At 40.8% G+C, this 25,753-nt stretch overlaps 1 protein-coding gene across 6 annotated transcripts in view; it reads left to right on the top strand.

The window, feature by feature from the left end:
• The window catches only part of nav3 (neuron navigator 3), a 420,345-nt gene that overhangs the window by 83,451 nt on the left and 311,141 nt on the right, over nucleotides 1–25,753 (top strand). For 5 of the 6 annotated variants that reach the window (XM_044342743.1, XM_044342742.1, XM_044342741.1 and 2 more), the window contains 2 exons: nucleotides 1,901–1,980; nucleotides 22,146–22,610. In XM_044342743.1, the coding sequence (XP_044198678.1) occupies nucleotides 22,542–22,610 (69 nt within the window). In that variant the 5' untranslated portion in view covers nucleotides 1,901–1,980; nucleotides 22,146–22,541. Of the gene's footprint in view, nucleotides 1–1,900; nucleotides 1,981–18,398; nucleotides 18,580–22,145; nucleotides 22,611–25,753 lie in introns of those variants that run through there. The other variant, XM_044342746.1, reaches the window with a different exon arrangement.

Here is a 25,753-nt window from a genome sequence, read left to right as displayed (position 1 = left end):
AGAGACAGAGTGAGAGAGAAAGAGGTGCTCAGCTGCTAATGTCATTAACCGCCCTGCAGTAAGGACCCCACATATTTCTTTCAGTTATGGAAACTCTTATCTTTTAACACACACCTCAACTCACCCATGACCGTTTTCAATTTGGCTTCTCTTCAAATGTCCTCCATCATGGCCACTAAAGCAGGAAGCCGGGGGATAATGAAGGAAAAGGTCACTCCCAGCAACAACCTTTTAATTGGATTTGGCTTTTTTCTCACCAATCAAACGTTGTCCGTCAGGGATGTTGTGAGGTAGCCGCTGGTAGCTGTTCCTGTCAAGAAATGAATCACTATTTTTTAAAAGGAACCATTTATGTGATTTTGCATTTTAAAGCTCATTAACTTGCACACACTTTGCATCAATGCCAATCATTTTTAAAGCATACCATTAGTTTTTAGATTTATTTCCCAGCTTCTAGGAGGCTATTCATTTCAGTATGCTATGAAAATAACTTTTTAAAGAGCACAGTGAACATTTAGTTTAGTTTCTCAGTCGGCTGCCAAACAGCAAATTGTTTAACGCAAGAAATGACCCAATTTGCATGATAACTTTCACAATGTTTGCTTTGATTTTGTGGCAACATATTTCTTGAATGCGATACTTTCTGACATTGGAGCCAAGCATCCGTTAACGCAGCCGTCTAGACAGCCGTCACCTTTTTTAGCGACTGTTTTTGTTTTTGCATCCCCACATCATGAACGTTCCCATCAATCCTCTGCCTAACTTTCCCCCAGCCTTTAATGTATCATCTTATTTTTAATACTGTGCTATAGCATGTGCATGAGTAGGTGTCGTTTCTTTTTCAAATACCGTAAATCTCGGAACGAAGCTCTTCCGGTGAGACATATCTAGTCTCCAGACGGCTTTAACCTTGTAAGCTGTTGTTTTTGTATCCCAGGATAGAGGACGACTCGCATGTCACACATCACGACTCTTCCCATCAAACCCCTGCTTGGCTCTTAAGTGCCTTTTAAGCCTTCTCTCCCTGGTATTCCCATCATTATTGACAGACCTCAAACAGCTTCGACTGGCTTGTTTTCTCCTTGATTCTCAAGTGTTGTTTCATGAAAAAAAAAAAAAACGACAACTTTAAAGTGGCTCTGCGTGTCTGTGAGACCAAGAGGCGCATTCTGAACAGTTTGTCTCCCTGACATTGTGTGTAAACTTGGTTTGGCTCTTGGGAATTACTGTGATGGAAGAGAAAGAAAGTGGCTTGAGAATTGGAGATTTAAATTATGATTCCCCCCTCCCCTCCCCTCCTCCACCCCCCACTGTTTTTGGGGAATAGAGCTGTATAATCCTCACAGGTAATTGATTTTTTCGGGAAAGGTACAGAGGTAGGATGCTCTACCTTGGTGGGGAATATGAGGGATGAGCACAATTTCTACAGCCAAAGAGAGTTGACTCAGAGTTTATTGTGTTTTTTTTTTTTCACATGGCAGAAACTTTCCACAAAACAGTTTTTTTATGCTCAAAGTTACTTTAATGTCCTGCTGTATCGGGTAAACTTTCGGTCACAACATGTTACAGTTCCGTTGGTATTTTCTGGGGGGGTGGCTGTGAGCTGCAGGAGGTAGTCAGCATGAAAGTGGATGTGGCTGAACAAATCACTTCTAGGATCTGCAGGATAAGACATCTTAAGCTGTCCATGTATGAGGAATTCAGACCACTGTTCCCCGGTAGCCACTCTGTGTGTTTTTTTTCTATCCAGGATAAGAGATGATGAGAAAGAGACTGGACAAAAAACTTTCAAGTTGAAGAAAAAACTCAACTGTAACCAAACAACGATGATTATAACATTTGTGTCACTGAGCTGCCAAACATGTTAAAGTGTAACAAATCCTATTTTGTCTCTTTTTAGGATCTCTTTAACACGGCTGTCTGCTGTGATGAATGCTGATATGTGGCCAGCTGAGGAACAGTGAAGGAGATTCCATGAGAGTAAGTTCCCTGTCATCCGTTATCTATCTCACTTGTATTTACTTGATTTTGTGCCTTGACTCTGTGTCCCATAATATGCCAGGAGGTTCTCAGGCACAAGTGTGCATAAGTTCATGTGTGAATTGAATTTTTCACACAGCACGGTTACATAAAAAGTCAGTGCCAAGATGCAAGTAGACCCCAGGCGAAGCGAAAATAAATTTGTTTGACTACCATGTTAGGCAGCCGGGAAATGCTTGTACTAGTCACTAACAATAGTTCTGCAAAGTTGTTTTTATTGTCTGTCCTGGGTCATTCACTGCCCTTCACTCACTTTCAAAATTTTATTCAAATACCGCCTCGCAGTTGTATACCTCTGCCAACCAGTCAAGCTGCAGTTTACATCCATGGCTGTCCAGAGTTATATAATATTTGTAGTGAAGACTTTGAAGGAATTTAATAAGAGTATTCAGTGTATTTTCTCTGTATGTGTTGGCCAATAAAGCTGATTCTGTTAGAACACAAAGTTGAAGCCATGACAGTAGACAAAGCTTCAGATATGGATGTTGCAGCAAAGAAGCTTCAAATTCTAAAACATGGATGCTTCACACACGTCTTCATCCTGGCAGCACAGAAGGTCTAAACAATCACCACAGTTTCAAGGTGGACACCCAAGATTAGTGTCACCAATTAAGTATCTGACCGAATGTGAAATATGGTCACAATCTCCGCTTCTGTTCCTGAGTTATGGTGTTGAATAATGGCCCGAAAATATCATGTCACAGTGAAATTGACCTTTGACATTTTGGACATAAAATGTCATCACTTCATCATTTTATCCTATTAGACATTTGTGTGAAACTTTGTCATAATTGGCATATGAATTCTTATGAGTTATGGCCAAAAACGAGTTTTGTGAGGTCATAGTGACCTTGACCTTTGGCAACCAAAATCTAATCAGTTCATTCTTGAGTCCAAGTGGATGTTTGTGCCAAATCTGAAGAAATTCCTTCAAGGTGTTCCTGAGATATCACGTTCATGAGAATGGGACGGACGGATGGATGACTCTGGCCATGGCTGTCACTGGTGCGGAGGCATAAAAACAGCTTCATTGAGGGGAAAATAAGCTCCACACTAATAAGCTTGCGGTTAACAAGTCTGTTAGCTCAGTTGCTAACGGAATAATAAGTTCACACCATTTGTTCAAAAGATGTATTTTTACCATCAACTCCTGTCTCCTAAGTGTCTGCAAACCTCTGTTGTGGAGCAGTTTATTCTCCAGCAGAGGATGTCAAATAAAACTGGTTGGTGCAGCCAAAAAGCTACAATAGCATCCTCCATTTTCTCAGCCATCTTTCTGCAAAGGTCAGCACTGTCAAGACAGCTCACTATTGGTTAAAAGTACAAATTTCATGGATCAAAGTTCACTGAAGTTGAACTTATTTCAGCCCCATGAATGAATAATTGCAGTGATTCCACTGGAATTAATTGTTTTCACCACAAAAAGTTGCTGTTTCAAATGCTGCTTTCCACAGTGTATTGTAGGAGGTCTCTTAACTTGATTGTGCATGGAGAGATGAATTATGGTTTTAAAAACCTTAAGTTGAAATCTACTTTTTTGCTTTGTTGCTGTCTGCAGTGGTGAGAGGTCTACAGTGAAGGTGTGGCACATTGATTGTTTGCAGAAACATGCTGCGTCTTTCAATAAGATACTGCAGAACTAGAAGAAAGCTGGATTTATTATATTATGATGTGAAAGGTGTTGCTTCCATTTTAGTGGAATCTGTTTTGAACAGATTTTATCGTCATAGGACAGGTACTACTTAATAAGCTAACCAGTACTACCACTTCAAACAAATGTGATCAAACCACACCCACACAGTCTTGAAGAAGCTGAATAACTGAGTTTTACAGTGTTTTAACTCTTTATTGATAATATCTAAGACTGTTTTTTCAGACTTTAAGTTTGTTTGATTTGATGATCTTATTTAGAAAAACGTGATAGTTTCCTGATCGCTCTTTGGACAAATCAAAGACAGTGACAGTTATCATTCATTATATATTTGTAACAAGCACGGTGCTGCTGTCACTCTCAAAATAACAGAAAGGTCTTGTACTGCACGACACAGACTAATAGACAACATGTCAACATTCTTGCCAATGCTGTCCACATCCATAATATTTGTGAGAAGTGGTAAAGCAGGCCTATATTTCCTAATGATTTATTTGTGTTGCTGAATAAACCTTAATTCATGGCCATTTGTGACCATTTATATGAACAAGAAACTAATTGAAGTTGGCAAGAATTGAATTTGGTATTTTCTCTCTAGTGTTAATTTTGCTGCTTTAATGTCCTATTAAAATGTGTTTTAAGTCATTTTTCTTAAAATATAAAATTTTGATTAGCCGTGATAAATGAGGCGTAAATAGGATTTGAATTGCTATTTTTTTCTTAATCTTGTTTTTATTGATTGGTTTTGTTTATTTTTACTCTGTTACACTACTATAATGTAGTAGACTGGAGGTAGTTTGAAGATGCTGTGTTATCTGGCACACTTCACTCCTCTCCTCCCATCATGGTGTCCTACTGGTGCCTCCACATGCTGCCTCTGCACTCTTTGTTCCACTTCACTGGGGTGTGTTCTTATGTGTCCCTGTGTGCGCTCCTGTGTCTCTCTGTATGTGTGTGTGTGTGTGTGTGTGTGGATTCGAGTGTGCACCAAGAGAGCATTTTGAGGATGGGTTGGATCTCTCTGTCTACTCCCCCACCCCGTCTTCCCCCGTGCGACGGGTGGGAGTGTGTGTGTGTGTGTGTGTGTGTGTCTGTCAGTAGCAGCGTTTGATGTTGTTGAGTGTAAGTCTGCATGGCATGTGTATGTCTGTGTGTGTTTCTGTGTATGTGTGCAAATGAAGAAAGGGAGAGTGTGGAAGTGAATCTGTGCAGGATTGTGTTGTGTGTGTGTGTGTGGGAGTATGCTCTGGTGAACGTGTGTAAAAGAGAGAACAAGAATCGGGAGAAAAAACACACGCGTACACGTTTGTTGCATGCCTCTGTAGGTGTGCGTAGTGTAGAAACCCCCCTCCCTTACATACACATACACCCAACTCCAGGGACTAGCATGTTCATTATTCTTCCTAAAAGAACCATTAAAATTTCATCAGTGCAATGCAATCTGTAGCAGGGCGGGGGGTAGGAGTGTATGCATGACTGTGTGTGTGTGTAGGAGAGAGAGAGAGAGAGAGAGAGAGAGAGAGACTCAGCAGTGTGAGGGGAGGGAGCTTGCATCCTCCACTCATTCACCGCTGCCTGCCTTCATGCCTCTCTCCTCCTCCTTTTCTTCTTCATCATCTTCTACTTCTTCTCTGGTGGCTCGATTCCCTCGCTGAGAGCACACCGATGCGCAGATTACTACTTCTCTCATGATGTGAGCTGCCAGCTCCCCCACCCCCGACCCCCCAGTCTCTCTATCCATCCCACCTCGTTCTTCTACTACTCCTACCACTACTACTACTACTACATCTCCTCTCTCACACACACAGAGGCACCGGAGGAGGCTTTCCTCAGGCTACAGGAGGGAGAGGACATTAGAGTTAACTGCAGGCTTTTTGGATACGTGACGTACGGAGCGCTGGATGGATCAGCATTCACAAAATTAAGAGCTGGATCCTCAGTGGAATATCAAAGTGGAATCCTTCTTTAAACTGGTGTGTGCTGGAAATTTAAAGGTGAGCCATGTGTTTGATTCCCCCGTTACCGCTTCAATCTTTGGTGAGTCTGGCTAACTTGTTGATTAGCACGGAGAGAAACAACAGGCTTGACGTGTTTTCTTTGTAACCAACTTTTTCAGAGTTTTATGTTTTCGATCCTTTCCGCCTCCTTTCTTCAATTAGACCGATCCGGCTGGTAGTGCCGGTGTTTCTTGTTAAAGGAACGAGGCTCATTAGCGCTACTCTTTTTTTTCTACATTGATCAGAAACGTGTGGAAATTACCAGCCGCCTTTAAAGACAGCGGGAAGTGAGCGAGAGGTGGTTTTCATCCACAAACCCCCCCCCACCGCCACCACCACCACCACCAGCAGCACCACCACCATCACCACCACCGCCCAGTCCCGTATGTCGCTTTGTTTTGCAAGCATGAGTGCGAGGCGCCGTCTCTCAGGTAGATCTGATGGCGCTAATTGTGTCCTAATTGGGTTTCCCCTCAGCCGTGGAGGGTTTTTGGTTTCTGAGCCGCTTAGAGGCACAGATGAAAGAGTTTGTGGGGTGGAGGGTGTGTGTGTGTGTGTGTGTGTGTGAAAGTAGGGTGGAGTGTGTGTACGAGTGAGAAAGACAGAGAGAGAGAGTGTTAAGCTGAGAGCTGTCGGGAGTGTGTGTATGCCAGGGTATGGCCAACCTTGTGAGCGTGTGTAGGAGTGAGAGAGAGTCTAGAGCCTTTGTGTGTTGTTGGTGACTACGTTTGTGTGCGTTGCTGTGGGAGTGACTCGGGTTTGTGTATGTGTGTGTTATTCGTAGGCCCATCTGTGGAGGTCTTGTGTGATGGATGGTGACTGACAGAGGGTGTGAGGTGTGTGAAGGAGGATGAAGAGGAGAGGCAGTGGGATGGGGGAGGGTGTCGGGATGCAAAGGGGAAACTGGCTTCCCATCTGTGTGTGTGTGTGTGTGTGTGTGTGTGTGAATCCAGGTGGTGGCTGTACATCACAGACTGGCTAATGGAATACTGGAGACTTGAAGGGTCCTCTCCTGCCTCTCCTCCATCACCACACCTCACCCCTCCCTCCAAAGAGGACTGGCTGGAGTGTGACACACCAGAGGGCATTCTGTGCTTTCTGTCAGTGTCTACATGTGCACCAGACAGGTCAGGGTCTAAACTGGATAGCAAGCTGTGTTATATAGACTGGATCTGCCTGAGGGTGTGCACCACACCCCCAGACGGATGGGGGTGTGCACCAGATTTCACACCATCCAGTAGTTGTGGAGAGATTTCACCCAAAATCAGAAATGTGGACCTGCTTGTGGCACTAGAGGAAAAATCAAGGGATCAGCAAAGTCAAAACATGTTAATGGCCCATAATATTCTTACTCTAATTTGTGAGTTTTGTTTTTATGTTCTTTACCTTCAACTGACATGTTGTATTTTCTATAAAAGCGCTCTCTTACATGAATAGATTTAAGTAGCACTACTTTCATTTGAGTGAAATGTTTGCAGATCTACATCACTTACAGCAAAAAAACAACATGATTTGAGTATGTTTATTTGTTAGCAAGTATTTAGTTTTATGGGAAAAAACTCCCAGAGTCCCCCAGAGTAAAACCATAAAAATGCATGAAGGACTAGGCAGGGATCGAGAGGCAGGAAGAGGCTTCACTATAAGAGAGTTCGAGGCCTGACTTTCTTATAGTTAAGTTACAATGCAACCCCAGTGTTCCTCTCATCAACTCAGATGCTGTTTAGTTTGCACACTTCTTTGCAGCCGCACTTCTAGCACACTTGTTGTCACCCCTAGAACCTCGCCGGTCAGTCAAGAGTCCTCTCTGGCTGAGTAGTGGGACCCCTGGTTCTCCATCTCCTCAATGTGTTGTTGCACACCGTTCCTCACATACTCATTTTTGATCTTGTGGTACAGTTCTGGAATTGTTTGTCTCAGGGCACCCCTTTCTTGACACATTGCCTCTTCCTCCGCTTTGACAGCTTTGTATCCACATCTTTAAAATTCTGAAGCTCTTTTTGTAGCTCCTGAATGTAGTTGCAGAGATCAGAATTCTCCTGGCTAAGGGCCTCCTGAGCTGATGGGATTTAATTATACTTGCTGCCTAAAATGTCTTAAGTGAGCTTATTGTGAAGTACCTGGTGTTCTGGCATAAGGGCGTCCCTCTTGTGGCAAGTGGCTTTCATGGCATAAAACTTGTCAGGCCAAGAGTTTTTTTCCAACATCTGATATAGAGCCCTCATTTAACCTTCATCCTTAAGTTTCTCAGTCAACTGCTGAACTTCTTGTTGCAGGTGGAGAAGGTGTTTGCTTAAGGCTTGGTTTTACTCCTGCTTTATTTTAAATTTCTCTTTGAGTCGATCGTGATTGTTGATTTTGTAGAGGAGGTCCTGGACTTTCTGCTGCAGGACATTGTTTTGCTGGCTCAATGTTTTGTTCTCTGTTTCTATCAGCCTATATTCATGCTCCAATGCTTCGTGGTCCTTAAGTTTATTGTGTATACCCACAGTTTCTTGCTTGAGATTGTAATTGTCTCGGACCATGTTTTGTCTGTCTTCTTCGTCAGACTTGTATTTCTCTTTGAGTCCATCTTGATTGTATATTTTCCGCCTGAGGTCCTGAAGCTTCTGCTGCAGGACATTGTTTTGCTGGCTTCTCAGTCCTTAAATTTCTTGTGTATCCCCCCAACCTCTTGATTAAGCCAAAATTATGTCTTTAAGAACAGTCCAATCTATATTTTTTTTATAACAGAGCATCTACTCTTTTTTGGATTTTCCAAATACAGGATAAAAGGTGACCAAGAATCATAGAAAGTTTGTCCATAATTTTTGTTTTCCAATGACAACTTCACTAAGGGAAGAAACTAAGATATGTGATCAAGAAAAAGTTGGAGCAGTCTTGTCTGTGCAACACAAAGTAAGTAATGTTGATAAGTATTCTACATTTATATTATCTAAAGTCTGATTTGGCATGGAGTTTATTAAAAATAAACAAGGATTGAAATGAATTTCAGTATCTAGCATTGACTTTGTGAAGTTATATATTGATTTCCAAATTTTCACACTCTCAGAAAAGATGTACCTAAGTGACATCTGCTGTCTCATATCTCAGACATTTTCGGGAGTTTTCTATAGGGAACTTGTTGCTGATGTGAGATAGTATTTATGAATGAATTTGAAATTTGCGTCTTTAATGTTGTTGCTAGTGAATTGGAAATGAACCCTGTTACAAATACTTAACCACATTTCGTCATTAAATTCTGTGCCAGGGTCTTTTTTCCCAAACCCTTAACAAAGGCTCTTTAGAGGAAACACAGCTTTTGATTAATATGTTATGAAATCCCTTAATCTTCCCAGGCTGATATATTCTCAATTATTATCAGCTGTGTTCCCTTTTTCTTTTTTTGTATACCGAGTACTCTACACAGAGAGAATGACAGAATGACTGTTTTTACATCTATTACTCAAACTCTTTAAATATAAATGTGAATATGCCTGCAATTTATACTGCTAATATGATTATTTAACTTATCATCACCATTTATAACTAGGAGATACAATGTTTGGACATTAGAGTTTTGTCAGATATTGTTTAGAGAGATAGAAAAATGATAATATCGAATATTAAAACAAGCCACGTACTCTATATATGACAACAGCATACCACTGATTCCTTGAAATTCACACCAGAGGCAACATGTCGGTGGCACTTAAGCACTACTTAATCATCCATCAAGCCACACAGGCTCCTCGAGGAATATACAGGCAGAATACAGTATTGCTTTTATGAAGTTATTTTAAAGTGAAACAAGGGGTGTCGACTGATCTTTATAGACATAATTAATATGTTCTTAACATGTAGACAATGTATATCAGTTTACCAGTGTCATCTGTGAAAATGACATTGATGGTAAAGGGATACATTGGATATGACCACCTGAGGACAAATGCACGCTAAATCCAACATATCACATGATTTTCTGGCTATGAGTCAATCACTCATCTTACTTGTAGACTATGAGTAATAGAGTATATAGAAACATTCACACAGATGACACAATCACTCACAGAAGTCATATATATACACAATAACTTAGAGATATTCTCATTGCCGTCTTTATTCAGGAGCCACATGAAGCCTGGAAATGTCGGTGTTGCTCTAGAACCATCCAGAATACCTCAATCTGAGTGCTTTTCTCATATTTAGGAGTAATATTGAAACAGTCACTCTTCTCTGAATCTATTGCTGCTAAAATATTATCTAAGTATGCCAGAGAACTCAAGTTCCTGGTTGGCAGAACAAGTCTTTTCAACGTTTCTTGTTAAGAAACTTCTTGTTTCATCATCGATACAGTGTCATTTCCATTATGCATGTTCTGCTTGGTACAGTGGTTTGACAGCTAAGCTTAGGAACAAACTGTAGGTGATGCAAAATAATATTATTCAGCTCAGCATAGAACAACAGAAGCTGCATCACATGTACAATATTATCAATGGGTAGGCTCCTCAATACGCCACCTGTTTAAAAATGAGAGGTGTTTGTAGAAGTTAGGGAACAGATTTATAATGAAATCATTGTTACTTTAGCTCTCCTTGCTTTTTTGATGTGGGAGTTATTTTTTATTTCTTAAATTGTGGTGATGTGTTTCTGGATTTCAGGATTGTATAGTTTAGTTTTTATGCTGAACGTCTTGTACTTCTTTATGTTTCTTTGTGTTTTAACACCTCGGGACCATGTTGCAACGAAGTGTTTTCACTTTAACATGTTATCCCTTGAATTTTTGTTTGTCTTGTGTCTGATAATCCATAAATAAAATCAATCAATCACTTCACTGAATTCATTTAGGTCACCTCATTATTGCTGCTGGGCTATGAAAACACCCGTGGTGATGTTAGTGAAATTTGATTTCCGCTACAAAAACAGATTTTCCCCAAACATTGCATGCATGTACAGCAAGCGCACCGCCCTTCCCTGTTGAGGTGTCCCTCCCCCAACACTCTCCACCCTGAAGTGGATATAAAAAGATGATGCATTCAGCAATCAATGGTTGTAACACCGCTGTGCTGTTATCCTTTATTTCTGCTGGGGCCTCAGTGAGATTTAGTGAGGCTCTCGAGGCTCGATAACCAGCCCAGTGCACCAGTGGGGGAGGAGGAATGTGTGTGTATGCATTTGTTTTGTGCGTGTGTTTGAATGTTGCCATACTGTGTGTGTGCTTACAGCGTGTTCGTATGGGGAGCATATGAAAGGGATTTAACAGTGTGTATCTCCATGCTTGCATGTGTTTGCACAGTGCCTCCTCTACCCCACCAGCCCTATCCACCATCCATCCATCCACCACTCTGGGAATAGGGGTGCATGCATCAAAATGTGATTTTGGCCCACATTATTTAGCCTGACAATCTGTTTTATTTAACAGGGCGAGGCACTCCCCTCAACATCACAACATTGGTGTGGCGGCGTTTTAAATGGAGTGAAATTGAGCCGTGTCCCGTTGCTGGCTGTATATCACTTAGGCAATTACAACCTTCACCGATCTATTGGTAATAAAAGAGTGGTTTATGAAGCGAGAGCATGCCAGGCTGGGGCGGGGGGGGGGGAATGCTAACAGAGTAGACGTGGTTTGGTGTGGTGGGGCGAGGTAGGACGTGTGTGCATGTGTGCGTTCAGCAGACCCACATGGCAAATTAGTCAACAGACTCTTGTGTAAAATAAATCAACCTCCCAAATGCCATCATGTGTAATTGAGATTTCACAGCCCTGATCTCATCTCTCTTCTGCTTCTTTTGCTCTTTTTTTTACTTCCAACTCAGCTTTAAAATGCAAAAAAAAAAAAAAAAAAGACATAAACTCCCCCCCTCCGCACCTCCTTCCAACCTTGCCTCCTTCATCCTCTCCTCTCCCATGATCCACCACAGCCATAATGAGATTTGATGTTAATCCCGACACAATATCACAAGATTACGCGCCTCCATAATGCTCCACATAGGCACTGCCGACGGTGCCGACGGGTTTGGCGCGTGCAGAGGAGGCTTGGCTGGCTGAAAGCACATTAATGTAATCTAAGTGTAATTGGGTGGTAATGCAGCTTGTATGTAGATGAATGGAGGAGCTGGGAAGGCATGTTTTTTTTTTTTTTTTTTTCCCTCCCCTTCTGTGTCATCCTCCCTGTCAGATGAGCCCAGGAAGGAAGAGCAGAGACAACATAGCGCCAGGAGAGAGAGAGAGACGCTGGAGGTGCCTCAGCTAGACAGAGGAGGAGACTGATAGAGTGAGGACCAGACACTGCCTGGAGAGGGTGAAGGGCGGGAGACAGAGACAGAGAGAGAGAGAGAAGTTATTCATCTCTAAACTGATGTCAAATTCTTGTAGTTAGAGTGGGTTGGGGTAGAGAATGAGATTAATGAAAAGAGACTGGAGAGGAGGGTTGACAAAAGAGACAATGGAAGCACTTTGGATTTAGGTACTTCAAGTCTGAGGGGGATTTTAGTTGATTACATTTGTTCTTTAATTTTTTTTTAATGAATTTAAATTAATAGAGGAACTTGAAGTTAACTGTAGGTTGTCTTAAAATGAGTTATGTTTATTTTTGTTGAGTATGAGTTCTGAAAAACTAGGTTGAATGCATAAAGATCTTGTAGATGAAAAATTAAGATTCGGTCTGTTTCTGTATATAGGTTAAGATGAAATATTTGTATTTTGAAACTTTTAAATCTGTTCGATTCTGTGTTAATGGACATCTACAGTTCAAAAAAGTCTTGAGAGTAAATTGTATTCTGTAAATTATTTTTGAAAAGACTGATTATAATGTTAGTTTGGATACCTTTGTAATGTCGTGACTAATTGATGGACACAATATAAAGAAACCAGGAACAACCACAAGTACCAACCTGATGACAAGCACAGAAAGCCACAACTGTTCAATTTATTAGCCAACTGGCATCTTGTATCACTTGGAGTGTCATCTGTAATGTGGTGTTCACACTACCAGTGGCAAAGCTACAAAGCGGCTAAGCATGGCCAGCTACATTGTCACCGAGCTGCTGTTGAAGTGTTGCTCAAGCGCTCGTTGATGTGGTTATGTTGTCATGGGCTTGTGTGCCATATTAATTTACAGATTCTTTAATAGCTAGCAAACATGCTTTAGTATTATTGAATAGCACACTACCACAGCTAGCCATTGTGTGTTTAAAAATGTACATTACAATCTTGGCACTCCTGCAGTAGCTGCCATCCTCTGCCAAGCTGTATTCTTTTTGTTAGTGTCATGGTAAATGAAAAGGGTTAAATAGAACAGGGAACTGGCTAAAGGCGAGAATCAGCTGCTCCGTTCGGCTGACACATAATCAGACTAACATACCTTGATTTTCACTAAATAAGTTTAGAGCAGTTCACCCTGCAGCTGTCTGTCACTCATCCATCCACTGTGACAGTTAACCAAAGAGTGTCTGAGCTGAGGGGAATCACTTCATGATGGAGGGAGAGAAGTTTGGGCACAGTGTGTTAAAAAGGGTTTAATCTCCCCTACAGTTCTTTCTTTATTGCTGTAAACCTGCTCATATTAAAGCTGAGACTTGGCACTTTAATGTAGTTTCCATTATTTTATTCCACATTGAATGCGCTGAAGCAGAACAAAAACTGTGCAAATACTTAATATCTGGACTGAATGTGTGTTTTTTTAAGGGTGTTTCATAAAGCAAGATTACCAGTTAAAGGAACAGATTTAGTGGCATCTAGTAGAACAAACTTGGCAGAAATGTAATATAATATTCATAAGTATGTTTTAATTAGTATATAATCAGCTGAAAATATTGAAATTGTTTTCGTTACCTTAGAATGAGCCCTTTATATCTACATAGGGAGCGGGTCCTCTTCCATGTTGCACCGCCACAGTAGCCCAGAACAGACAAACCAAACACTGGCTCTAGAGGGCCTTTCGTGTTTTTCACGAGTTTCACGGCCACTGTTGATTCTCTTACATGCTTGGAAGGGGAGGATGAGGAGAGGGGTATTCAGTTGGTTGCAATCTGCATCCTCACCACTAGATGCCACTAAATCTCACACTGGTCCTTTAAGTCAGAGTTATTTCAGTAATTTAGGCTTATTCTGCATATTTTGAATGTTTTGTTTTTACCTTTAGTTACTTGTTTATACTACTTGTGCGAATAGTGATTCAATTTATCAAGTTTGTTAGCACTAGTTTGTGACTTAATTGTGATTTAATGTTTACATTTTGTTCCTGTTAATTGTCAAGATTTTTTTACCAAGTTGGCTGGTGCACAGTTATTTATTATTTTCATATATTTAACAATTCAGTAAATGTATATCTATGTATTTATTTGTTACATTTTGTTTTACAAAGTTATGAAAGCAATGTTTAAGTTCAGCCTGATGTTGCCTTTCATATAAAAGAATGATCCCAGTCTCTTCCACACAGTGAGGCATACAGCTTACTAATTAAACACTTGTATTGGATCAGTACTCGGTATCAGTCAATACCCAAAGCCCAGGTATTGATATCAGGACTGAAAAAGTCAGATTGGTGCATCCCTCTTTGTAATCCTGTGGTGATAAGCCAATTTTCCTGCAGCTGAAAAACTCACAATAGCTTCCCTTTTATATGACAGGTACATTTGTTAAACGCTTTAATACTTTGTTTTGTTTTATTGCTACCAGTGTGAGAGGCAAAATCTCAAGCGATAAGGAGCATTTGGCAGGTAGCGTTTTACCTGTGAGGGTCCTGATATCATTCCTGATTCATTTTGCTGTCACCACCAGACACTGTGTCATCCTTGAAAACAATAAACAGAAAGGTGCCAACAAAATGTCAGGCATGGGCAAGTGTGTGTGGAACAAAACAAACAGTGCTAAATTGACAGTGCAACATGCATTCCTCAAGCTAATGAGCTGCTGCTTCTCGTGTCAGTCTTCACCTTCACAATAGTGATTACCCTGTTAAAGAGAGCCAAGATACCTACAGCAGCACACACACATACACACATGCTTTTACTGCCTCCTTCTCTCCTTGGTTACCATGACAACAGAAAAAAGCCAGGGTCACATTTGGTGCAGATTGTTGCTCAATACCAATTAAACATATTGCTACCTGCAGCCCATCTTCCATCACTCCAGTGATTCTTTGTATGTAAAATCATCTGGGAGACATTTTCATGGGCACGGTAAGGATTTTTCATTTGCATCGCTTCCGTTTAGCTTTTCATATATTTTAACTGCAGCAGTCTGCCAAGGAGTTTCTTTTATGATGAATTTTTGTTACTCGACTGCTGTTGTCACTTGGGTTTTACGCTCTGGCAGTTTAGCTCCCAAGCCTTCCACATTTCCTCACCTGCATTACTCTCTCTGTCCCCTCTCTCGCTCTCCTCTGTTCTCAATCTGTCACCTACTGCCTCTTACTAGTCTGAATTTTCCTCTTTAAGTCTCGTTCTATTTCTATAATATGAGGCTGATGATGGATCAAAGGTGTTGCTGGTGTTCAGCTGTGTGAATGTTATACTCAGTCAACTTCAGGAGCTTTTCTGCACTTTATTTGCTAATTCGATTCTGTGGGGAGTGGTGTGATTGCTTCTTGAGCTGCACCATTAAAGCTCAATGAGCATCAGAGAACACCTAGTGTTGAACTTGAGTTTTGTTAACAAAGGGAAATATGTAAAACCCAACTAAGAGAATAGTTTTGGAACTCAGTTATGTATTATTGCATCTTGTGGGTTTAAAAACGGGCATGCTGTTATGTTTCTGTTCTTAATGGCTAGTAATAGTTTCCGTCCTTTCATGTAATGGCCTTTCCCAGCTTTAGAGGGACTGCTGAAAGTAATATCACAGGAAGAAGCATTTTGTGGACCGACCACAACAGTCAGTTCAGTATGTTGATGTTCAGTTTGGCTGATGCAGCAAGCTGAAAAGTACATTGTTCTCATTTGGAGCCTAACTGTCCAGAGCCTGGGAAGATTGACAGTGGTTGGTATTGTAGAGGACCCCCATCATGCATTTATCCTGCATTATAGGATCACGTACACACCTACACACATTCTATACATACACATAGCTAAAGCTAGGGTAGGCAATTTATTTTAGAAGCATTTTTTTTATTCTATTTGTTGGAAATCTCTTTACATCCAGACAGCAATCAATAAATCAAATGCTCTGACAAAAAAACAACGAAAAAATCCAGTATCTGTGGCTGTCGCAAGCCTGTAATAAGCCCGTCCAATCATTTAATTCGGTGCCTATCTGCACGGACTCTGGACTCCGATGAGCAGCACCAGGGCACAGAGACGGCTCAGTATCCGACCTGAAGCCGCAGCGATGCGTAAAAATCTATCACTGCTTTTCACTTCTGGGAGCTGAGTTCACTTCCATTGAAAGTCTCTTGCTCTGGCGTTGTTGATAAGATTATGGTCAGTTTCCCCCACACTACAGGCAGTAGTCCGATGATCGCATATTGCTTTTTATTCTGCTCTCTGTTGATATTCCCGTCTTTCTCTTTTCTCGTGCAGTCCGGTTACATCCTATCCGTGGGTATCCCACTGCTAGCCTGGCCTCCAAACTTCCTGTTGTGTGAGTGCAGTAGGAAAACGTGTTGCGTGTGCGTATGAAGCGTGTGCATATGCCTGTGCTCGTGTGGTGGGAGGGGCTTAGGGCAGAGAGGGGATGGAGGTAGCTTTTTTTTGTTTTTTGTTTGTTTTGCCTTTTCCAGAAAACTGCCTTCCCCAGCTTATTATATTATTATATTATATTTACTGTAGCATCTGGTTTCTTTGTTTTCTCATATGGTTCCCATTGCTATGCTATGCTGTTAATATACTGTAGTATAGTAACTGGTATTCTATAAAGCTTCCAGTTATTCCATGATGCATATGTGTAGAACTTTGGGTGCATTTTCAGATATTATATTCATTTTCAGTGCATTTTGCTGTTATGTAGTGTATGTTTATTTAATGTGATTACATCCTATCTTACATTAGAAGTTCAGATAGTGCATTACTGTAAAAATAAAACCCTTGCGTCCACTTGGAATTTGTGAAAATATGTTTTAACTGCCCTGAGGTTTCTCCCAGAGAACTGCAGAGCCGCCAGTGTAGTCCCCTAAGTGCTATAATGTGTAGCAATGGATCCCTATTGCTTTTATTAGATTTATCAAGTATTATTAATGGCCCATTGTGGAGCCAAGTGAACTATGACCAGGCTATTACAAATGTCCTAATCGCTGAGAATATTCCCAGTACTCTGTTTCTCTCCAGCTGTCGCCATCCAGTGGACATTGTCTCAGTGCTACCATGAAGATATGAGAATATGGTTTTTCACTATCTGTGTTGTAAAAATAATAGAAATGTTTAAAAGCATTGTATATGTGTTAATAGTGGTTGTAGAAATGAAGCTGCACCTTATAACAAATGTATGTACAAATATAATTCTACATTTAAATAAGTGTTTAGTTGTGATTTAAACCTGGCATAGATTTTTTTGAGATATAAATTTGTGTTATCAGCCATATCTAATGTGTTTTGATTTGCTGTGATTCTCACTGAGGCTGATAAAATGAGGTTTATGTGGAAGGAAGGTCATTAGGGCCTGATAGTATTTTAATGTGATGGCAAGACGTTCTTCATGTTTGACCCCCGACCTATAGAGGTGATAATTTATGGCGTATTCTCTCCCAGCCCTCCTGCTCTCCCCGAGGAAATCAGGCTGGATCTATGGTCATCATTTACATCTCCTCAAATTAAAGCAGCAGTGTGTTACCGCCCCAGGCCTCATGAATCAAACTTTATTGACCACATGGAGAGTTACAGACATCAGTTGAATACCAAGTGCTGGTGAAAGGCCACTGGGTGGGGGGTGGGGAGGGGGAGTGTCGACCAGCTGTAAAGATTGAAGGTGGGATCACCAATACAACGCACCAGGCTGTGATGAAACTGTGACAGCGCTGCTCATAAATATGGAGATTTCACTTCCAATAAGATTCTTTACAACTGAAGCAAACATCAATGTTCTCTTAAACAATAAATACAGGAACACGTTTGCCAAAGATACTGAAAGCATCTTACAGTATTCTGTTTATGATCATCAGATGGTGAGTTCTAATCATCAGAGGAAAACACTTGACCTGGATCCAATTCTACTAAAGTGTTTCTGGTACCCATACAGATAATAGCTGGCACTGAGATTCCTTTACATATCCAATTACAAAGTTATTACATACTGCCGGAACAATGATCATACTGTAGAACACTTTGTTGCGAGACATGTAGCAATCATGTTAATTGCAATTAAACGTAAAAAGGTTAATTGTGGCCAGAATGTTTCTCTTAAAACTTCAGATTGAATTATGCATCTGTAAAAACATCTGTTTAGTCACATGTAAAACACATGTCATGGCAGAACGGATGTCAAGAATCAAGATTGAAAACCTCAATGTTTATCTTTAAATCAATGCACAATGGCTGAAAAAAGAGAGAAAAAGACAGACAGGGAAATTGATTAAATTGATTGACTCTGTTTGAATTATTTCTTTTACTTTAAGTCCTGAAAAATTGAATGTTTTTACATCTATATCACAATTTGAAAGAGTACAATTTTCAGATTTTTTAATTCAGCTATAACCTACATAAGTTATGTCTTAACACGCTTAAGATATAGGTGGCAACTGTTAATTTCACCAGCTATTACAACAACTGTCACTGGAAAATGTGCACAGCTGTAGCTAATCAACACTAATTCTGTGAGTTGGCCAAACAAAAGGAAAACTCTTGGCTGGTTAATAGCATGCTGGTGTTTGTAATATTTATGCTAGGTCAAAGACAGTTTTGTTGAGGAAGAAACATCACTCTTCATAAATTGGTTGAGCGGGCTGCGTCTTTTTTTCCCTTGTTATTCAATAAGACCGACAGAGTGGTGAGTCATTTTCTTGATAGATGATATAGGTGATTGCTTGACGTCAATCTCAGAGAAGCAGCTAGCAAGCTAGCTCGCTAACTGACGAGTGAACGCCAAAAAACCTGTGGGAGAGAGTTGTTGGAGTTTCACTTAAACTTTTAAACACATCACTTCATAGTTGTAAGTTTATTTTTAAAGCTTTGAAGCAGGACCTCCATGTTCTGGAGCTATGAAGCAGTCTGTTAGTCTTGGAAGCTAGCGTTAGCTGTAGCAGCTACAGTACGGAGCTGGGAACTTTGTCATTAGTTGAAAGTCAGTTAACATTCAATAAATAATAATAAATATAACACCAAATATTAATAAATATAACACCACTTTTGAATGGTATGATTATATTTGAATATTGTTGAGTATGGTCACATGTACCACTAATATAATATCTTAATAATGTACTAAATTTGGTATTTTTTTGTCTGTAACAACCTAGCTAAGTCTACTTAGAAGTTGTTTGGGGAAACATGACCTCAAGGAAGTGGGTGGGTGGGTTACTGAGATAGAAGGACCCTCAGAAAAGACCCTTGGAAAATTTCAAATTCTTGAACACATTGGTTGTCATGGTATTTCCATAGATTTCCAACAGTCTGTCAGTCATTCATGGAAGTTTTGATAGTCAACTGCCTGATTGTGCTTCATGGTTTTTATTATACTTTTTTTGACAAGCACTAGTAGTAGGAGCTTGTCATTACCTTGTTACATACTTTTGGGAATAGTAAGGGGTTTGGAAACCTAAGCATTGTTTACAAATTTTGGTTTTGTGATGAGATCCAGTTTAAATCTAGTTTTTCCATTGCAGTACAAGATGCAGTGTAGCAAGCATAGCTTTTTTTCCCCCACTCTGGGCAGTCTGTCCTTGCCTTCACGTTAAGGGTGCTCTGTACTGTACCTGCTGTTGCTTGTCAGGAAAAGCAGATGGAGAATAACCTCTGACCCCAGTGGCCTACATTGGAGGCCATCTTGTCACCCTGTGACAGCAAGTTCCAGCCAGCCTCTTCCTTGTAGCAAACAGAAAGTATGCCAATCTATTGCCTGTGAGTTTCCATTGTTTCTTTTGTAATATTCAAGAAGAAAAATGGGCAAATTAGCACTCATGCAGTATGCATGAGTTTAGAAAGCCCCCCATATAATTCCACTGCTGAGGGAAAGGGGGAAGTCTAGGAGCAATACAGCTGTGCTCTCAGCAAATTTAGTGTTTCTGGGATGCAGTGTTATTGCCTACACCAAAATTTGTGGTGTTGCTTCTTTCAAGAGAGAACTGGCTTAATTTTCCTCATCACTTATTGCTGCAAATATCCCCTATACATTGTTCGTTGTTTGAGGCTACTACTGTACATAATGTAATAGAGCGACATCCCCATGGTACTTGAAAGGAGTGCTTTTCACAGCTTATTGCTAGCAGCTAACACTCTGTTTTTCATTGAAAAATCTCATTGGGCTACATCGCTCGATACACGATGTCCCCTAAGAACCAATTCTGAGTTGGCAGCACTTGACATGATTGCCCTTAAGTAACTGACAGGGTTGCGGTGTTACATGGCACTCTAGAGCTGGGTAAGTGTTTAGTGGTAAAGAAAACTGTTAAGATCTAGCTGGTGTGAAGAGAAGAGACTAAGGCGAACACAAGTCAGGTTCCCTAATGGCCTGGAGGTAGTCGCCCAGGGAGGCTGTTTTCTATGATGACTTGTCTCACGGTGCCATGATTGATTACTAGAGTTTGATTGGCCAACTTGTGTGGATGGCTGGTAGCTGAATTGCAGTGCAGTGAGTATTGATTTCTGTGACAGTCCAATCGTGTTTCTGTGTGTGGGGAAACTATATATGGGACTGTACTGTATTTGTGTGTGGAGCGCGGGCTGATTGTTCTGTCTCTGTCTGTTGCTATATCAGTTTGCAGCAGGCATATGTGGCATTTCGTGCACCAATTTGTCATCTGCCTATTAATTGTTGGGCCTTCAGAATCAGGTGGTGTAAGCAAATTATACCTAAGATGATCCAAAGCCTCTAGCTTTTCTCAAAATTAAACTACATTTCTCATAAACCTCACTGCCTGATGTCTCAAATCGCTTAGTTTTTCTCAAAGTTTTTTTGGAGCTTGAATCGACATGTTGGGAGTGTTTTTCCTCTTATAAACCTTTTATTTCCCTTTGCTATGTGCTAGTGCAAAGAAGTGAACACCAAAAACCAACACTGACCTTATGGTGTACAGTTTAAAGGAGTAGTTCCACATTTTGAGAAATAAGCATATTTGCTTTCTTGCAAAGAGTTAAATGGGAAGATTGATACCACTCTCATGTCTGTCTGTTAAATATGAAGCTAAAGCTAGGAGATGGTTAGCTTAGCTTAGCCGTAAGACTGAAAGATGGGGGAAATGACTAGCCTGAGTTTATCCAAAGATAAAAATATCTACCTACCCGCACAAGTAAAGCTCACTAATTAACATGCTATACTTTGTTTGTTTTATACATAGAAAAACCAAAGTGTAAAAACAAGAAGTTTCAATTTTGCAAGGGTTATGTGCCACATTATTTCTGGGCCGGGCACATTGACTTCCTGGAGTCTTTGCCGGTTGCCTGGCAACCTCAACTTGTCGACAAGACTCCAGGATTGATTTATTTTTACCTTTAGACAGAGCCAGGCTTGCTGTTTCCCCTTGTTTCCAGTCACAGTGCGAAGCTAAGCTAACAGGCTGCTGGCAGTAGCTTCATATTTAACAGACAGATATGAGGAAAGAAAGTGAACAAGCTTCTTTTCTAAAATGTCAAACCATTCATTTAAAATGAAGTTTAGTTGCCGGTAAAGGTTGTTAATCTTTCAGTGATAATATTACTTTAATCAATAATTGACAAATGATACACAGTATAAAGCAGGCTATATTTTACTGAAGTGAAATGAAGCCATCCACCAACAGCTGTTATTACTGTCTAGGTCAGTGACAAGAGTTTAAAATGTGAATTTAATATTTCAATCTGTCCATCTAGGATTAGTCCTGCATAGCACAACTGGTAAAAGGTTTGGGGTTTAATTCACAAATCATTGTGTAAGATCATGTGAATGGCAGATGTTGTGTAATGCAGGGACGCAAGTAAACCGAACGGACCAGTTGAACTCTAGTAGAGTCCACGGAGGGGCCAGCCACTGATCCTGTGGTTATCTTTCCATGCTTGGACCCTTCCCAGGGTGCGCGTTTACCCGACCTCAGCATGACTCAATCCTCCCACCGCTACTTTTGGTGGAAAATAAGTTTGGAGTAAAAAGACAACAATCAAAAACAATCACTCAGTGTAGAACAAACAGCATGTAATAGAGGTTTCTGCCTCTCTCTCTCTCTCTCTCTCGAGCACCATGGCAACATTCACTTTGATATGCAGATACCCCCACCATTTGTACAGTGCAGCACTGAGGGGAATATTGACTTTTCAGAGAGGCAGAGAGCTTTTGCATTAATTGTGAAGCTAAAACTGTTTCTTCTTTTGGCTTTTTGTGCATCTGAATCATATTGTGTCTTTCCCTCTTTCCTCTTTCTCCAGATGTGGAGGAACTCTGTGTTGGAGCCAGGGATGTGGATTGCACTCTGAGGAAAGACGCTACAGCATAACTATTACCGTATTGTAAAACTGCTCAACCTGCAGGCTGAAAGTCCTCATCAGGTTGTGCCGCTCCAGTTATCATAATGACGCTCTCTCGGTAGCCTCCCGCTACCAGTTTGACATTCATCCTTTTCCCCAAAGCTCCCTCACTGCTGATAACACTCAGTGCCACGTTTTACTTTAACTGTACAGACCGCCACCTGCCATGGATCGCCTGTGTCCGGGTGAAGGCGTGAGCCGGACGCAGGCCCTCGTCGGCAAACTGTAGCCTCCTGGATTGTCTTCAGCTTATTTCCAGTGATTTTATTTTGGAGTTAATCTTTCTTTGGACCAGGGATGGATGTACCGGAAGCCAGCAAGCATGGCAAGAAGTCTACAAGTCAAAAGCTGGAGGATCAGAAAAAGGTAGGCAAAAATTTCCTGTGTTTTTTTTTTTTTCTTTTTCTGCTTCGGAATGGTCTTCTTTCATCATCTCCTGCTGTGTGTGTGCTGCTTTTTAGAAACAAATCAACTTTGGTTTTGCTGTTTTCCAGCTGTATGTATGTGGAAGCCAAGAGATGAAAGTTTGTTTATTGCCTGGTTTGTTGTTCTCTTTACAAAAAGGAGAACATGTTGGTCCAATTGCTGCTGTTGTCTGAATTCCCAGTAGCTCTTTTGCTCCATATCTCCTAATAGCTATTTATAAAGACGAGGGGGGGGAAAGGTGGAGTTTTTGCTCCCCCTCAGCGCCTCCAGTCTTTCATCTCGGCTCATGTGGCGTGGCGGTGGGCAGGGCCCGCCCCAGCCCCCCCTGGGAATACATATTTACTCTCTGTTTGAGACGCTTTTTATGGTAACCCCTCTGGGAATAGGAAAGGAATAATACCCGTAAAAATTAGACAAATAGTTTGTCTGTAAAGCGATATCATGTACGCTAATGGTCTGCCGTTCTGCTCTGGAAGGCCGAGCTTGGATAGATAATGATGAGCTCAGCGGAGGCTAGTTTTGACTCTGACTCTGAACACAGCGCTGTGACCTCCACCGGGTCAGATTCATCTGTGGAAGGATCGATGGAGAGATCTCAGGCATCAGGTGGAGTTTACACTGTCTATAAAGTGTGAGATTTGAGGAAAACACCAACCTCTGTCTTCCTGATCAATAAAACAATGACTTCAGTCTAAGGTCCATTTGACAGAGCACACACACATATACCATGCACCAAGCACTTCATTAGGAACTCCTGTGCAATCTAATGCAATCCAATACAACAGCTCTGCCATAAATTCTACTTTTACAAAGCTTATACATGTGCGGTTTTTGTTGACATTGTCAGAAAGGTGATAATTCCACTTTATGTTTATTATTGAGATTGTAGTGGGTGGTGGTTGTGTACTGGAGTGCAATATATTGAAGTGTCCCTAATATTTTGACCCCCTCATGTATGTTAATAGGGTGGACATATTATACATATGTAACATATTAGGAACACATTTCAATGTAATGCATTCCAGTATACTACTACCAACTATGACTTCAATAATAAACATAAAGTAGAATTATCAGCTTTCTGTGAATGTATAAGCTTTGTAAAAGAATCGATGGCAGAGCTGTTGTATTAGATTGCAAGGTGTTTCTAATAAAGTGCTCACTGAGTGTACAGAACTACACACATACACATGCTGTACAGACACAGAGATGCACACAATTACAAAATGTCCATAGAGGCCTAGGCTTGATATTCACAGCACTAGAAGAACAAGAATAGACACATAGAACTGTTTATATTCTTTTATAGCCACCTGCATATAGACATAGAGATGTACACACTTAGGCTATTTAAACCAACCCGCCCTCAGAAGAAAAATGACATTATAGGTCTAAAATTCAGCCGGTAGTTAACGACCGATAGTTACATATACACCATCTAGCAGCCATAGTAATTATGGCCCAGGGAAGTGACACAGTTCAGATGACTTCAATACAAGGTGTCTTTGTGGGGGGGTGGCTAGATAGTTAAGTCAGATGGATGGCAGAAAGGCAAAAGGTGTTTCCATCTGCAGAAAGGTTGCCTATCTTTAAGGAAGAATAAACCACATTTCAAGTGATCATTTTAATCCAAGCCATGATCTTTCCCTAACCCTAACCAAGTGGTTTTTGAACCTAAGTCTAACCAGAACTTAACCACAGCATTGTCACGCCATAAAAAAAAAATTTAACAGTGATTTGTAACGGTTTTGGAATGTGGCATATTAATGTTACACTCCCATAAGCTGTAAAAAAAAAATGTGGACCTAGTCACCATAACGTCACTCACTGGATTGTAGACTACCGTTTTTAAAGCCTAAAGTTTAGCAATTTGACCATCACCATCTTTGATTTTTGGAGCCAGAAGTGACTATATTTGGACGAGAGGGTGGAGCTGACCCTAGTGCTAGTTACTAGCTTGATCAACATGGCGCATTTACAGTCTATGGTTAACTGTGATAATGCTAAAGCGAATGCTAATTTTCACTAGCAAAAAAAAAGGCCTAAAACCATTAAAACTTAATGTACTTATGCAAAAAATGAACATCCAACTCCTTAAAGGGTCTTTTAGTACAACCATATGCTGAGCAAGATGTTTTTTAGACGACCAAAATGTCACAATTAACTTTCATTAACTGAAAACACACTGTGAAATAGCGGCAGCTTCATCTACACTCTGTGAATCTGGGGTCACGCCATGGTAACGTTACATAATCAACAGTGTAGCGACTTGTCAATCACAACGTAGCCACGCCCTAAAGCATACGCTGCTTTATCTTCTATATAACTTCAAATGGGAAGGTGTTTACTGAGGTGATAAATTAAGTGAGAAGTAGGGTCATTTTCTCATAGACTTCCATACAATCGGACTTCTTTTTGCAACCAGTGGAGTCGCCCCCTGGTGACCATTAGAAATAATGCAGGTTTAAGGCGCTGCCGCGGCTTCACTTATCAGACCCGGAGCTACCCGCTTGTATGCTCCGATAGATTGTTATGAAAATGCCATCCGTCCTATAGAGGGTGCTGAAAACACTGTTGTTTTGGGAGTCATTGGAAAGAGACCTGTTGTTTCGGTATAAGGACGTGTTGATTTAAATGCATGTACAGACTGAAACACAAATATAGAAACACACGCACACACTCTCTCTGCCTCTGACCCGATTGCTGTAATGAAGTGCTTTTGATAAGTGTAATGATTGTCCAGGCAAAGCCAAGGGAACATCTGAGCGCAGCAAGCGTGTAGTAATACATCAGGTCTGACATTTGTAGCACTGTTAGGAACTCATAAAAAAGATGACTGTACTTTTTTTTTTTCCTCCTTTCAGACCTAAGTGCCATCTGGGAGTGCTCATTTCTTTACTCTCTAAAGCCAGACACGTGTTGCTGCTTGCGCTGCCAGGCAACAACATTTTATACCCTTTTAAAGAAGGCACAGGAAGGAAGGTGTGCTCCTGCACTTGGATTTGAGATGAATTCAGGATGATTGCAAAGCCCCGCAGTAGAGCTAAAGGAAACAAATATCCACGTAACCACTCCAAAAACTC

The sequence above is a fragment of the Thunnus albacares genome, chromosome 23 (genome assembly GCF_914725855.1).
Source record: "Thunnus albacares chromosome 23, fThuAlb1.1, whole genome shotgun sequence".
NCBI classification, from domain to species: domain Eukaryota; kingdom Metazoa; phylum Chordata; class Actinopteri; order Scombriformes; family Scombridae; genus Thunnus; species Thunnus albacares.
Note: the sequence above shows the minus strand (reverse complement) of the source record. Positions and strands in the feature narration are given on the sequence as shown.